The sequence below is a fragment of the Carassius auratus genome, unplaced genomic scaffold (genome assembly GCF_003368295.1).
Source record: "Carassius auratus strain Wakin unplaced genomic scaffold, ASM336829v1 scaf_tig00215316, whole genome shotgun sequence".
Taxonomy (NCBI): Eukaryota; Metazoa; Chordata; class Actinopteri; order Cypriniformes; family Cyprinidae; genus Carassius; species Carassius auratus.
In genome coordinates this window covers 488,592-505,615 of record NW_020528035.1, presented here as the reverse complement: position 1 = coordinate 505,615, position 17,024 = coordinate 488,592, and the positions used below count along the sequence as shown (strand labels likewise).

General features: G+C 35.4%; 1 protein-coding gene across 2 annotated transcripts; it reads right to left on the bottom strand.

Moving 5' to 3' along the window:
• Positions 1 to 203: 203 nt before the first annotated feature.
• Positions 204 to 3,407, bottom strand: mtif3 (mitochondrial translational initiation factor 3). Of its 2 annotated transcripts, none has more exons than XM_026259984.1 (4): positions 3,110 to 3,407; positions 2,193 to 2,641; positions 1,765 to 1,913; positions 204 to 1,111 (listed from the first exon to the last, which is right to left on the bottom strand). In XM_026259984.1, the coding sequence occupies exons 2-4, from the start codon at positions 2,638 to 2,640 to the stop codon at positions 893 to 895; spliced, it is 816 nt and encodes a 271-aa protein (XP_026115769.1). In that variant the 5' UTR covers position 2,641; positions 3,110 to 3,407; the 3' UTR covers positions 204 to 892. The 2 variants fall into 2 exon arrangements, with proteins under 2 accessions (XP_026115769.1, XP_026115768.1); XM_026259983.1 differs by having other exon boundaries at positions 3,212 to 3,407.
• Positions 3,408 to 17,024: the final 13,617 nt, after the last annotated feature.

Here is a 17,024-nt window from a genome sequence, read left to right as displayed (position 1 = left end):
CTACACATTTGTAGGATAGAACTGGATGGAGATGTAAACCACAAAAAAATAAAAAAAATAATAAATAAATAAAACAAAATAGCCTAACTTTACAGAAAGATAGAAAATATTACTATTGCAATTGTTTTGTGTTCCATCCAAGGATTTTATTTGGTGCATAAATTCTATAATTCAACTGTTATGAAAAACTAGTTTGGACTAGGTTTTGTTGAGAAAAAAAAGGCTTTAATGCAAATGGATGTGGTGTCACAACAGAATTACAGTCTATAGTCATGTTCAAGGGAGCATTACACCATACACAGTGAAATGGCTTAGCGAAATCTATTACAATAGTATATAATAGTACTACTTATTGATCAGCTGAATCAGAAGTCGATGAAATATCAAACAATTGGTGTTTAAAGAATTTTCAATTTGAAAATAACAGACCTTATTGTCTCTTTTAGCTGAAACCCTGGCCAAAACGCTCCCTGGCATCCTGTCTGAGTGGCAACAAACATCAAACAAAAACTTCAAATTCATGTGTATCTTAGGTGCCACAAAAGTAGCCAATCAGAAACTACTATGAACCCTCAATTAATTGGTCAGTTTCATTCTTTCAGCTCTGAAAGTTGTAAAATTCCAAAACCAGACTTCCCAGAAACCTCCCATAGTTCTGATCCCATTAAATCAGAGAGCATTGTCAGCCATACAAAAACAATGTATTCTGAACTTAATGACCCTGCAAATCCAGTGGTTCACCTTTTAGAACCGCTGTTAGGGTAGAGTCCAGTGGTCTAGACTCTTGAGTCATATTACGGTGAACCCAAGTAACTTTCTAAAGCAAAATTTCCAAAGCAAAAGTTTTTGGAGTCTGAATAAATACACTTCTGTATTGAAATTGCATAGATTTTTATTGTTGTTTGAAGTCATTTGAGTTATGAAGAGATGCTGGGGTCTCTGAGTCATGTTTTAAATTCTTGTTCGAAGTCTCTGCTCTTTTCTGCAATTCTTTAGCAGAAGCAAGCCGAAGGACACACATGGCAGCACGACCACCACGAACCACCGAAGGTTTTGATACAAAGCCAACAGGCACTGATATCCTCTCCACCATCTGTGTTAAGACTTTGTCCTGTTTAAAAGGAAAACAAAAAACAAAACTAAAATGATGCAATTATAAAACATATTACTATGGCATAAATCATTGTATTGGAACAAACATTAATACACACAATGATTCTCAAAATTATTTATTTTCCTCAGTTAGCTCATAATCCAGAATGGTAGTTTCACTGGTAAAAGGATGATTTACACAGCCTCACAGATAGCTTACATTTTTTGTATGGATTTTTGTATGTATATAAATGCTATGAAATTAAGAGCTGTATATATTGGCTGGTAATACACAGCACAGAAGGTAGAAAGTCACTTTCCAGAATCTTAACATTCTCTGTTCTTCTGTAGTGGAATAAACTGCCAAAACTGGCCATTGTTGTGGGATCTTATAAATTGCTCACACTGCTCTTTATTTGTTAGTTTCGCTGGTAAACTTGTCCCATAGACTTCCACCATATGCATATTTATGTAAAGAAAAGTTATTACTATATTGCAGTGTCAGAGACAAGATATTTGTCATTAGTCTTGTTATGATTCTGGGACATTCCTTCAACTAAAGACTTTCTTTGTGCACAGTGAAACACTATTCACTTTAAACAACAAACTTAGCTGATGGACAACTGAAAAATAGACTGAATTACTAAACAAATGCATATTCTGTTTCCATACCAGTGGTGTGCCACCGTCAGTTCTTGCTCTGATGGTGAGTCTGACGTGGTTGTTTTTTTCCAGCCAACTGACAACTTGCCGCAGTTTAGTGTCCAAGTCATGAAGGGATATATCGGAGGAAAAAATGAGCTCCTTTGATTGGACAGGCCCTGCAGATGCAATAAAAAGTTTCTTCAATGAAGCACAATAAGGAGCTAGAGAATCATACACTTGCAAGACAAAATAACTAACCCCAAAATGACTTAAGAGTTGTAAATAATGTAAGAATGTACATTTTTGGCTCAACTATCACTTAAAGTGATAAAGTAAGTATATTTATTATAAGTAATTGTTGGATATTGGAGTCTGATTCTCACTGTAGTATGACTGCAATATTGCAGCTTTGATTATATATTCAGCTTTTTTTTTTTTTTTGGACTGAAACGCACCTTTCTTGGCTTTCTGTGTGTCTCGAAGTTTCATCTGCTCTTCATGGATCTGTTTCCCTTTCATCAGTCTGTATAATGGAGGATCACAATCATCATTTATGGCAACAAGCCGCAGCCCTGTTTCGTCCATCAGTCGTATCACATCAGCACGGTGCATTGTACCCAATTCCTCTCCATCCTCACCCAATAACTGTATATGACGCTGGCCAATCTTCCTACCCACGCTGGCAAAAGTGACTCGTGCTCTCGGGTCCGACTTTTTAGTTTCCTTCTGGAAATCGGACACACTGGTGCTCCCGCCCTCAGTGTCTGTGGAGAAGTGGCAAGAACATGCTGGCCTGAGGGTTGATGGGCTCCTTGCCAGACGTGAGGCAACCAGGCTGACGGGTCGAAGAGGACAGGGGCTTAGTGCCTGACTCAAAACAAACCTCAGGAATCCCAGAGACATCCTAGAAGAAAGTGTCATGAACATTACAAAGAAGGGTCTTTCATTTTTTTAGTCCACCTCAGATTATAATGTCAGTGTACACTACTGGTCAAAAGTTAAAAATAATTCAGTTTTATTTATTTTTTTATGTTCTTGAAAGTCATCTCTCCTGGTCAGCAAGGTTGTGAAATATTAGGCTACTGTTTTCTATTTGAATATATTTTTTTTAAATGTAAATAAATTATTTTAATGCAAAGCTGAATTTACTCCAGTCTTCAGTATCACACGATTCTTTACATTACATGAATATTAAGAACATATATTACAATTGAGAATGCAGACATAAGAAACGTATTACAAAAACATATTAAAAGAACTTTGTAAAAATGCTTTTGACCAGTAATGTTAACAACTGAAAAGCGCAAAGAATTGGTGAAACCAAACAGACACTTATTCAAAATACACCATATACAAATCATAAAATACTTACTCAAAACCATTTACTCCATTATTAAAGTTTTTGATAGAGTAACGTTATAGTCCTTTGATTTTCACTAACAAACACAAAACTGACCGAAGCGGAGTTACTTACACTAGAGTCGTACGGAACCGACGTCAAGGACGAAGAAAATGATATCAGTCAGGTAATTTCAAGACAAATAATCTGGGTCATAAACATAAAATTTGACCTCGGAATGAATAAATAAAACTAGACTTCGCTGACTGACAAAACGTATCTTGGCGCACACGTGTGACATCACGCCAACGCGCCGTTCCATCTTCTTCTTTGGTGTTTGCGGCAGCTGGCATCCAATTTGTTGCATTACTGCCATCTACTGTACTAAATTCCCTTTACTGTCCAGACAGTTTCTTTTTAAAAAACCTAATAAACATTTCCTGCACTTCTGTTTCTCTACAAATTCTAAAATACTTGAACGCGCCGCTGCAGTGTAATTTAAAATGTTATGTAATTTTCTGAGATTTGTAGATGTCTTTTGGAAAGAAGTACAACGTTGCTTAATATAAAAAGTTATTTATCGGTATGTTTTGAATAGCCTATTTAACATGCAGCGTGAAAAAAAAAGTATAATACTATAGGCTATTACATTTTTACCAGTAGGAAAAATCTGTATAAAATATGCTATTATATAAAAGACTAGAATTGTTTGTAGAAGGGATATTTTGCGCATGTTATTAGACGTTTGTGTAACAACAACATTAAATTGCCTAGTTCATTTTAATTTGGGAATGCATTTAATAACCCAAGAGCTCTTAATAGCATATCATTGCGTAAAAAGATTGAGCTCTCGTGGGTCAGCTTCTGTGCGCTCGTCTGTGCTTAACTCGAGTTGACACAATTTGACCCGGACCACAACGCTCATTGGTCCTCTTTATACCTTTATACTGCTCTCTTGACACTTTTTTTTCAAAGGCTCCATTGAATTAAATAAATAAATAAATAAATAACTACGACACGATCAACTTTATAATAAAAGTAACTCTTTTATATTTTGTGCTAGTTTTGTTCTTTTCTTGCAAAACATAACTTTTAAAAAAATATGCTAAATGGAGCAATATTTTGTTTCTGATCCATGTTTGTAAATTAATAAATTGTTATTATTATTTAAATGTATTTATTGTAATTATTATTTTGTCTCTTTGCAATTTATTTATATTAGTTTTATTTTATTAATTAATTTATTTATTTTAAAATGAATCCCCTAATAGAGATACGCATACAGCTCTTTTTATGTACTTAGTCTTAAAAAGCAGACAAAAACTTTGTAAAGGCTTTCTAATATGTGTTTTAGACATTGTGGGAAAGGCAGCATGGGATGACCCTGTGGCTTAGGCCTTAGCTGCATTGAAACAGTAAATCTAGAGATTTTACAGTCAGCTGAGCAGCAATAGATTAATTTGTTTAACGCTGATGGGTACAAAGAGCCTCTAATCTTTGCTGTTCTCAATGGCTTTAACCTTCGTGTCAGAGAGAAGCTGCTGTGTTTCTAAGGCTCCATTTCACCCAGAATTCCTCTGTCACCTGCCCAACTGCAGGTGCACCGACAGATCCCTCCCATCAGAGAGCTGTGCACAGGAAGTGCAAATAGGCTGAGGTCATAGGCCATAGCGGAGGCGCTTGTTATGTTTCCATCAACAAGGTTTGAGTTTCAAAGAGCAGGCAGGAATAGAAAGAAGGGGGAAGAAAGAGTCTGAATGCAAAAAGAGCCTAAATTTAAAAGAGAACAGTAGAATAGGACTATTCTTTTTTATTTTGTGGGGGTTGGGTGATTGGATGGTTAACTGTGTGTTAAAAAAAAAAAAGAAAGTACTTGCAAGTATTTAAAAAAAAAGTTTTTTTCTATAATTGCATTGTTCCATTTATTCGGTAATGTTTGAGTCTATTTAAGTATATAGTAATGGTGTAATTTTCTTCTTTAACCTGTTAAATATAGGAGTAATTTTAAAAGTTAGATGCAGACCGAATTCAACAATGCTGCCCTTTATTACAGAACTAAAGTGCATAATGATGAACCTCCAGTCTATTCAGCAAATGGGACTTTAGACTAAGGAAGCTGTGAGGGCATGAACCACAAATGTTTGGAGAAAGAACTTCGTCGCAAAGGAGATGGTTGACAAAAAAAATGTGCCGCCTGCAAGCAGCAGGTGGATAATTGTACACGCTTGACTGCGCCAAGAGAAAGATGCGCTTGCAGAAAGAGCATTCATGAAGCAGCCTTAGGAGCTTCCTAGTTTGCTAATTAGTGCAAGGATACCAGTTCTTCTAACTGGCACCCTGGATAGTGGCACACCTTTCAAACAAAAAGGATGTTACCATACAGAAGTTGCACAGTATCTTGTCGAAAGGGAATCTTATACTATCCTAAACACTGCCTTCTTTTCAACGTCTCTCTGTTTTTGGGTTGTATGAGTCTTTGTTTGTTGCTCATGCAGCACATCTTTGTTTGACTATTAACAGTATTTTGAGTGACATGTCTAAAGAGATTTTGTCAGGCTTGAATAGAATATTCCTCTGCAGAGTTATACAGAGTTTTTATGGTTAGATATTTGAACAAATAACACACCGTAATTTTTTTTTATTTTTTCAGACGAAATATGAATTTTTCTAAAAAAAAAAAAAAAATACGGACATTACATAAAATCATTTAAACATTGATAATGCACTTGATTATATAGCTATAGACAGGTTCTAAAAACTGCCAGGGCTGAGCATTTCCACAGATTCATTGGAAATTACCAAAACAGTCCAAGGTTTATATTTAGCACAGTGGCTAGAATATCAAATAACCCGATGAAACACGATTTAAATATTCCCTCACAGTTTAATAGTAATGACTTTATGAATTTCTTCACTGATAAAATAGATAACATCAGAAATACAATAACAAATGTAGATTCTACTGCGTCTAATACTCCAGCTTCATTAAATGCACCCAAAGGTAACTGCTGTGCTTTACAACTATAGGACAGGAAGACCTACATAAACTTATCTAAATCAACAACATGTTTATTAGATCCTGTACCCACTAAATTACTGAAAGAGTTGTTACCTGTAGCAGAAAAAACGCTTCTCAATATTATTAATGCCATCATCTCCCAAAACCATTCAAGCTGGCAGTTATTAAGCCTCTTATTAAGAAACCACAACTAGATCCAAGTGAACTGGCAAATTATAGGCCTATTTCAAATCTTCCATTTGTGTCTGCTCAATTGTGCTCCTTCCTGCAAAAAAAAATTCTGTCAGGTTTCAGGCCCCACCATAACACAGAAACTGTACTTGTTAAAACTACAAATTACTTGCTTCTTGCGTCAGATCAAGGCTGCATCTCACTGCTAGTTTTACTTGATCTTAGTGCTGCATTTGACAACATAGATCATGAAATAGTCATAGATTGTTTACAAAACTATACGGTATTCAAGGACAGGCTTTAAGATGGGTTGACACTACCTGTCAGATTGCTACAACTTTGTTTATATTAATGGGGAGTAATCTAATTTATTATCAGCAAAATATGGAGCGCCACAAGGATCTGTCCTAGGCCCTCTAGGCTATTTTCAATATAGATGCAGCTCCTTGGTAATACTATTAGAAAATACGGGATAAGTTTACACTGTTATGCTGATGATTCTCGGCTATCTCAACGAGACTATATGAAACTTCTAAATTATCTAAGCTTACAGAGTGTGTTAAAAATGTAAACAACTGGATAACCAATAATTTTAATTATTTATTTTCCATAAAACAGTACACAGAATCTTGTAGATTACAATCTGCAACTAGATGGATGTATTATTACTTCCTCTACTGTCAAAAATCTGGGTGTTTATTTGACAGCAACTTATAATTTGAAAACCACATTTCCCACATTACAAAAACAGCAATGTTCCATCTTAGAAACATTTCCAAGCTACGAAACATGTTACCCGTTTCTGGTGCAGAAAAGCTAGTTCAGGCATTCATGACCTCTAGACTGGACTATTGTAATGCAATTCTAGGTGGTTGTCCTGCATCTTCAATAAACAAGCCACAGGTAGTCCAAACCAGTCCTTACCAGGTCAAGAAAATATGATCATATTACCCCAATTCTACAGTCTCTGCACTGGCTACCTATTAAGTTCCATATTAGTTAAAAAACATTATTACTTACCTAAAAGGCCCTTAATGGTTTAGCTCCTTTGTACCTAACTAGCCTTATACCATACTACAATCCATCACGCTCCCTAAGGTCACAAAACGCTGGACTTTTGGTAGTACCTAGGATAGCAAAGTCTACTAAAGGAGGTAGAGCTTTTTCACATTTGGCTCCCAAACTCTGGAATAGCCTTCCTGATAATGTTCGGGGGTTCAGACACATTCTCTCTGTTTAAATCTAGATTAAAAACGCATCTCTTTTGCCAAGTATTCAAATAATGCATCTATCTGATCAGATGTGCATTATTATTCTTTATCTTGGGTTAAACTAATTAATTTTACTTGGTTGGAACAGCAGCTACACTAATTATGTCCCTATTTGTTTCTCTGTTTTACCATGGTATTTATATCCCAAGGTAACTAGGATTTACACAAGCTCCAATCTGGATCCTGAACACCTGAGAAGAGATGATGTCACCCCCTCAGAGGACCTCAGATGATGCTAACCCTGAAACAACATACAGAACTACCCAATTTTGCTATAAGTGTGATTGCATCGTATAATAATTGATGTTAATAGTGTTCATTGCCTCTTTGATTTCATCTGTTTGATTTTTCTGTACATTTCTGCCATATACACATAAACTGACCACTGATAATCTACTAAATATTATAGAAATTATTATTTTTTCCTGTAAAGTTGCTCTGCAATGATTTTAATCAGAAAAAGTGCTATACAGATAAACCTGAATTTAACTGAATTGAACTTGAATGAAAATTAGCAAAACAATTAATCACCCTCAGGCCATACAAGATGCAGAGTTTGTTTCTTCATCTGAACAGATTTTAAGCATCACTTGCGCACCAATGGATATTCTGCAGTGAATGGGTGCCACCACAATGAGAGTTGATAAAAACAGCTGATAAAAACTTTACAGTAATCCACAATAACCAAACAACTCCAGTTCATTAATTAAGTTCCTGTGAAGTGAATATTACTTTCTCCAGTGAAAATCTTGTCTCGTCTGAATAAGGAGAAAAATATGCACAGGCATATTATGCACAGCAAAATGTTTTAAACTTATTTAAATTCTAATATTAATGAAAATGCAAAAGTAATTAATTTCATTAAAAAAAACTTAAAAATTATTTCATATATTTTTTATATAATAATATACCATATAAATACCAGAGATATATATCAGCTTAGATAGGAGGCTCTTCGAATATTTTCTTGGACAAAGACAATCCTTGGAGTCAAAATTGTCTCTCATCAACCAAAACTTTTTTCCACAGCTCGAGTGAGGAACCATCAATCCCCTCTTGAAATTCTGAAGAAAAGGGAAAGAAATCCTTCCTCGCCAAGCACGAGTACTCTCAACATTTTCTGATTTATATCAGTACTTCATAGTGCCTCCAACTGTTTTAATCCAAATAAAATCAAAGGTAGTGTTTCATTAGCTGTTATTTTTACATAATGATCCTTTATCAGTGGAATGATTTTTTTTGTATTAACATAATTATCCAGCTCTCAGCGGCTTGTGGGGTCCTCAAGGTCTAATTGGCCCTGTGGCATGATGGGAAATAGCACAAGGTGTCGCGTTGGGCAGGTGTTGATGGTGGAGGTGAGTGGCAAACGTGGGGCAACGCAGAGGCGGGTAATTACAGGATGAATTTCACTTTAATAAATGTGGGAGATGCAGATAGCGGGGCTTTCTACCTAATGGCTTCTGCCTCTGGAGCCACTTTAGACAGCGAATGATCTGAAAGAGTGTTTAATTAACACATGCACTCTGATCCAGAGAGAGAAAGAGAGAGGACGAGAGGATGAGAGAAACAGAATGAGAGAAAATGTAAAACGAGTAAATACAAAGAATAATTTAGAGAATATAAGAGGAGCAGACAGAAAAGAGAATGGAGGAATGGAAGGGGCAATAAGAAGATGCAGAGAGAGGTTACTTATAAATATATATATGTATATATAATTGCAGCTGCAATGCTAGAATGTTGTGGTTTATTGCCAATGTGTCACTGTGTGGTTGCAAGTGTATATTACTTAATAGCCAAAGATGTGAGCAACAGAAAAAATGCAGCAATACCAATATGAAAGTGTAAGTCAAAAGCAGTGTCACATACTAGAAACATAAGCTCAGACTTGCAATTTGCAGTGAATTAATTGCTGTTGAGCTTTATTTTCACTGTTTGCAACCTGAGGATACAATTACCACAATTCATCACCTGGCAGTTGAAATGAACTTTGAAATTGTTTGTAAAACAACTGTGTTTCTGTTTTCATCTCCTTTTGACCATGATGTTAAGTTTGATTGCCTAATTTTGGAGGCAACGTATTATGGGGACTGAAGTATTAAAATCAACTAATTATTTTTGATTTCTTTTCATAACCATCCTTTCTACAAAAGTTTTTAAATGATGTAAGACAATAAACCGTCTGCACACTTGAATCCTTAAAGCAAATTTAATCACCAAGCTTTCGGTCAAACGGCCATCCTCAGGGCATAATAGTTGCATGGTCATTTGACCGAAAGCTTGGAGATTCAATTTGCTTTAAGGATTCAAGTGTGCAGACAGTTTTTTTTTTTTTTTTTTTTTTGAGATTTGCAGTCTTGTTTGTCTGTCACCTTGGTGATCGTGAGTGTGGTGTTACTCCTTCTAAATGATAAAAGACAAAAATGTAATCACTGATAACACTAGTAGTATTGTATTTGTATTTTTTTTAATGTATTTTAATGTTTGTTTGTTTTTGCAACACTTTATAGCCAGTTGTTTGTCAAAAGCAATGAAAATGCAGCTTAAAGTAACAAGAGAAATAGCATCAAATCTGTTTCATCTTACAGTTATGTATACAACTAAGTGAAACAGATTATGGAAATATACATTTGGTGTTACGGCGATTTGGTTTCAATAGCTTGTTTGGATGAAAGCAGATCTGTATGCGAGTTTGCAGTAAATGGGAAGAGGAGATGGTGGGGGGTGGTTGCCTATAGGCCTGTGTTAGCCAAGAGAAAGTCTGCTGTTTTACCTGAAGTTATGAAATGCTATTTTTAAAATGACAAAGACATAAAAAATGGAACATGAATGAATAGTTCACAAAAATAGCCACAACTTGTTTTAGAATTGAGTGAATTTCCATTTCATTCCAGCAGCTTCAAGGTTGCAGACCCTTGGGCTACACCAAACCAAAAGCTCCTTAAACGAACAGTTTCACTTTTTTACAGTGTAGGTCGGGGAATCCACTTTCTTCAGCATTATGCATCACTGTTACAAAACAGTAGGCCTAATGCTATTTTGAAAATGAAACGCAAGTTCACTTTGCCTGACACGGGTTCACATAACGCGTCTCTGTTATCGGCTCCTATGCAGACTTGTATGTGGGTGTGGTGGTGGTGGTGATGATGGCGGCGTTCGCGTCTCACTCTCTGTTGGCGTCTGTCTGTGTGAGTATCCGAGTGTGTGTGTGTGTGTAGTGTGTATCTGTGTGTAGCTCCGTGGAGTACTCCGGGCCGCGCGCTCGCTCTCCCCACTCAGCTCGAGCTAAAAGCCCTGGAACGGGACGGTAATTGCCCAATTAGGCCTCTCGCTCGGCGGCCCGTACCGCTCTCTCCGCGCCTCCACGCCACCGCTCGCACCGATAATTGAGCTGAAAGCAAACGAACGGCCGGCAGACAAACAAGCTACTAGAAAATAATTACTTGGAGTGTTTCTTTTCAGTAGCTGTACAGCGGATTTCATTATCGTGAATAGCCACTAAAGCTGCTCGAAACGCAGGTAGTTGTCTTTTTCATAGGGACTTGATAATGACATTAATTTGTCTTAATGGCTGGTTCTATTGTTATAAATAGGAAAATGAGCCGAAATTGTCTTGCTGTGGCGAGGCGAAGAGGACTCCGTCGAGCTCCAGGCAGACATGAGGAGTTAAATTGGTGTGCTTGTCAAATTTCCAATAATTTGTTATATGGAACACGAGTAATGCCAGTGCCATTAGGGTTCATTTTCCCTAAATTCATTACTGCCCTTGTTTCCCTTTTATGTTTATAATGCCCAATCACATTTCTCTCTGCTTCAAGTGGTTTTACAAGGATTGGGCTGACTGACAGACAAAACACACGCGCGCAAGCACGCGCGCACACGTATGCCTTCTTGTGCAGTTATGCGCTCACTCACTCACAGAGAGAGATATGCATACTGACACACAGGCACTACTAACAAAACTGTGATATTCATAGTACCAGATGTTGTGAGATTACTTTGGTACCAGTGCGGATGAGAACTGTCAAGTGTGTATTTCAGTGCTGTTAGCGCGCTAATGCGGCTGATTCGGGGATGCTGGAACCTTTCCCCCAATAATTTAAAATGACATTACAGCAAAGTAGACATAATGGTGAATCAGTCCTGAGGAGATGACTGCAAGCATTAGCTTCAACAAAGTACCATGATCTAGTACCTATAATTGCTGTTGCTTTTGTTTATCAACAGGGGGCGACGTAGTAACATTCAGCTGAAGATATTTCAGTTAGTCTATATACACATCCTAGACATTTAACTTCTAGAAAGCATGCGGACATTAATAGGGCAACACAATTACATTGTAAAAATATTTTAACGAAATGCCAAAATGTGACAAGCTGAATGGATAGATACAGGGATGTTGTAATTACAACATCCCTGTATCTATCCATTCAGCTTGTCACAATCATTTCTTTAATTTTAGGATTTACTCTTAGTTTTGGCACTAAATTATATTAAGTGTATATTTAATTATATATTGTATCTATTATGTACAGTTTAGAGGACAGCAGCATCAATAATAACAGAACAAAAAGGAAAGAAAAACAGTAATAAAAGTAGCAGGGTAGAAATTTTGATAAATTCATTTTTTTTTCAGATGTTACATTTGCTTTATCTCTGAATAGTTTTTTTAATGCATGCATTATACAAGGATAATTTTAGAATTTTATTAAACATTTTCTATAAGCATTATTGCACTACACATGATTCAAATCCAAAAGTTATTGGTTTGCCAATTCATATTTAATGAGTAAATAAAGATATAAAGAAGTGAAATTAAAGAAATTGTGCTGAGCTTCTATCTGATTAATTTAATTCATCTTTTATTATCTTCAACCCACCTTTTTCACTTTTTCATATAAACCGTAAGAAAATGCAAAATAAATAAATAAGGTGCTTAATAGTCTTAAGTGGATTGTAATTGTTCTAATGAGCATGATTCTCTAATCTGTAATATTCTCTTTGAGTGGGAGCCACCAACGAAAACACAAACGCTCAACATTTTAGCAAGTCCCTGTTTTCTGCATGCTGTCCTACTGAGTTGTTTCATTTTGAATGCCATGGTTAAATATTTCTAGAGCTTTTCATTTGTGCCTTAAATATATTAATCATTATGAAATAATGATTATGATATTATGAAATTGTGTTTTTAATTAAATATAGCACAGGTGGGTATTTACTACAATGCAGAGCATTTTACATGTCATAAATTGTCTCGAGAGAGAAATTGGAATCACATTGGTTCACTTCCTTTTATCATAATATAACAATTAGATAAAAATATAAAATACAAAATTTCTAAAATGGCAAACTAAAAGGAAATGTTAATGTCAATTTTACTGTGTTTCAAACAAATTAACCTTTTGCCTTTAAAAAATGTAATAACAGTATTAGTAGTAGTAATAATAAAAACATTTACGTTAATTTCTACATTTTTGCGCATTATTTATCATTAAGGCTCATAGAAACAACTCCAACCTCATATTTGTCACTATTTATAAGCATGTAATACATTCAAGAGATTCTGACATTTTATTTTTAATGGACTGTGATTTTTGACACACTAATTCTAGTTAATTCTGAATGCATCGATCGGACATTCAACATATTCAGTAAATTATTCCTAAAGCTTTTTTTGACTGGAAAAGTGAACTCATGCCACATATAATTCAAACACCTAGAAAAAAGTGCCATAAATATCATAGCTGAAAAAAAAAAAAAGATTAATGAAAGTGCTTCAACCAAAGTACAATCTTCAAAATTCTGCTTATGATTTTTTTCAGCTCTCTTGCCTGTTAAGCTTACATTGTAAATGAATACTTACAAACCCATGTCTGACCTTTTATATAAACTGGGCCATACATTTAAATGTGTTTTACAAATGCACAAATTTAAAGTTTATATGATATGATAATCAACCAGACCACAGATACTGGAAGAGCTTAAATTGTATTTAACCATTTTAATTAATGACCATTAGTCACAAAGACATACAAAATTAGTATTTACATTTTTAATGTCTAAATGAAATTGCTTGGTGTAAAAAGTATAGTATTTAATCTTGGAAATGTTATGAATTCAAGTTAACTGTTAAAAAAAAAAAACTATTTGAGAATATTCAATTTTATTATTAGTTAAAAGTATTTTTTTTTTTTTATCTTTAACATCATGTTCTGTCACGGTATTCTTTGTAATTTTCCTTTAAATAAAAAAGCCAATCAACCTACAAGAGGTGAGAAATTAGATCCAAGAAGCAACATTGTGTGAAATCTGTGAATTGGTTTGTTTCACTCTCAAACATTACACCATGTGACGAAACAACATAATAAAATATAACACATTATAATATCAAAATCTAATAACAGAAATTATCCAAAAAAATCTTAACATTACACTTTTTGCTTTCAAGTCCAAGTTCATTTATTTTGTATAATATGGATTTGGAATACAGTGGGGAAAATATTTATTCGATCCCGTGCTGATTTTGTAAGTTTGCCCACTTACAAAGAAATGAAGGGTCTGTAATTTTTAAGGTAGGTTTATTTTAATGGATAGAGACAGAATATCAACAAAAAATCCAGAAAAAAAACACATTATGTAAAGGTTAGGAATTGATTTGCATTTCAGTGAGTGAAATGAGTATTTGATCCCCAAGCAGAAACCCTCGTTGGCAAGCAGAGGTAAGACATTTTTTGTAGTTGGTCACCAGGTTTGCACACATCTCAGGAGGGATTTTGATTCACTCCTCTTTATAGATCCTCTCTAAATCCTTAAGGTTTCTTGGCTTTTGTTTAACAACTCGAAGTTTGAGCTCCCTCCACAGATTTTCTATAGGATTGAGGTCTGGAGACCTTAATGCAGTTCTTCTTGAGCCACTCCTTTGTTTCCTTAGTGGTATGTTTCAGGTCATTGTCATGCTGGAAGACTCAACAATTACCCATCTTCAGTGTTGTGGCTGAGGGAAGGAGGTTCTCGTCCAAGATTTTACAGTACATTGCCCTGTCTATTTGCCCCTCAATGTGATGAAGTTGTCCTATACCCTTAGCAGAAAAACAACTCCAAAGCATAATGTTTCCCCCTCCACTCTTGACTGTAGGGATAGTGTTCCTGGGATCATAGTCATCATTTATCTCCCTCTGAACACGGCGAGTCGAGTTAATGCCAAAGAGCAAAATTTGGGTCTCATCTGACCACAGCACTTTCTCCCAAGCCTTCTGTGAATCATTTAGGTGTTTTTTGGCAAACTTTAAACAGTCCTGTTCATGTGCCTTCTTGAGCAGGGGGCTTGCAGTTGCTGCAAGATTTCAGTCCATTGTGGCGTAGTGTGTTATCAATGTTTTGCTTGGTGACTGTGGTCCAAACTGCCTTAAGATCCTGAACAAGATCCTCCCGTGTAGTTCGGAGCTGATCCCTCAACTTTCTCTTGATCTTCCTTACCCTATTGAGGTCAGATCTTCAGACTGAGGCCAATTGATGGTTATTTTTTTATTTCTTCCACCTTTAATCGCACCAACAGTTGTCTCCTTCTCACCAAGCTTCTTGCTGATGGTCTTGTATCCTATTACAGCCTCATACAGATCTACAATCTTGTCTTTGGTCTTGCCCATGGTGGTGGGAGAAGTTGGAATAGAAGATCCAGATTGTGTGGACAGGTGTCTTATACACATAGCGAGCTGACATTAGGAGTAACTTCTTAAAGTGACAGAATTAATTTGTGTATGGACCACTGATCTATAATATAGAAAATACATATTTCCTTTTATAATTTTTCATCATTGCTTTTTCCATTTCATTTTTAATTTGTCAAATGTCTCATTATAATTACCCATATTCATTCTAAAAATAACTGTTCTCAAGCATCTTTTTTCAAAATCACTGGTTGTACGTCGCACATTATATTCCTTTTGTAGGCATTCTGCCACAGTACCTGAAATTATTTTTCATTAAATGTAATTGACAATTATTAATAACAATTTAATAATTTAAGGAATGACATTGGTGATGGTTTTCTTATATGATTGCATACATAACAGAATTGCAGACACAGCATTTGTCAAGTAAATGTATGTCTATATCACATTATTTGTTAGTGTGGTCATGTTGCATTCTGTGTATTTTATTTTCTTGTATATGTGTGTGTGTGTGTATTTCTCTATGTGATGTGTAGATTTTTGTCTTTGTATTTCAACTGTGTGTGTGCTTGTGTGTATTCATGTTGGTTCAGTATGACTCACTGATATGAGTGCTTTGACTCTGGTGGGAATGTTGTGCTCTTGTGAGCTGTGTGTTGTGTAACTGCTCTCTAATAATACTTTTTAAACAACTCTCTTTAAACTTCCCAACGGAACTGTCAGCCAACAGTGCTGACCTGCTGCTCAATAAAACACCATTTTATATCCAGAGGGTCACACTGGTGCCACATTAGAGCTGAGCAAAGCTGAATTCAGCATATTAGTCGCCCACTGGGCCAAAGCATTAGATTAGAATGTTATGATGATTTTACATAAACGATTTAAACTCTTGTGGATTTTACTGAATGGTAAGACCTCGTTTTTAATTGTGCGTAACCATTTGAATTAATCTTGTCAGAGTTGTAAAAGGTTCATATGCAGACAGATGTATACAGTGGCCTTAAAAAGTGTTTGGACAGTTAAGCTACATTTAAAAGAGTATGAATTTCATTACATTAAATACAAAGTGGCTTGTGCAAACAAATTAAAGAATATCTCAGCAATTTCTTCTATTAACGAAGTGATTTTAAGCATTTTTTTGTGGATGTATAACATTCACAAAAAATATTAATCTACTTATTATTATGCTTTACCAGCAGAGACAACAGGAAAATCAGTACCTGTACCACAGAAGCCAAATGAAAACAAGAAATCTGTAGCTGTCTTGATGAATTTATTCAATAAATGAAGCAGTTTGTGCAGCTTTTAGTGAATAAAAAAATTCTAAATTATAAAACAAGAAAACAAAAAATTCTTAAGACAATTTTTAAGACAGTTGACGGACCCCAAAATACTTGCATTGAATTATAAAGTTTGCTCAAAAAATTTTACAGTGTAAAATAACAGAAAGAGAAAGACAAAATACGAGCATAAATGGTACAACATGCACAGGGTAGAATGACTTGATGACAGAGAAAATCCTGGTGCATGGCATTGTTTTTTATTGAACTGTGTAATTTACTGTACATAAAAATGAAATGTGAGAAGGTAATGCAGCATCTAACACCATTTTGGAATTGGTACTTAAAGTACCAAACAGTGATGCTAACGTTATCTACTGAATGCACATTCAGTTTTTGGTATCTACTGTGTAGTGTACGTTTTTAGCTAGCTTTAGGGTCTAAATACTTTATGGGGCCACTATATATTTTTCGAGCCTCTGGTTTTCATTTGAATTTGCGTAGGTGTTTGTATGCACACGACACACTCTCCATACA

Bases quoted from the DNA above. Each gene is read 5' to 3' on its own strand.
- mtif3 (XM_026259984.1), bottom strand. From the start codon at position 2,640: ATGTCTCTGGGATTCCTGAGGTTTGTTTTGAGTCAGGCACTAAGCCCC. The intron at 1,914-2,192 runs GTGCGTTTCAGT...TTGCATCTGCAG, and splicing joins CACACAGAAAGCCAAGAAAG to GGCCTGTCCAATCAAAGGAG. The intron at 1,112-1,764 runs GTATGGAAACAG...CCTTTTAAACAG, and splicing joins CTGACGGTGGCACACCACTG to GACAAAGTCTTAACACAGAT.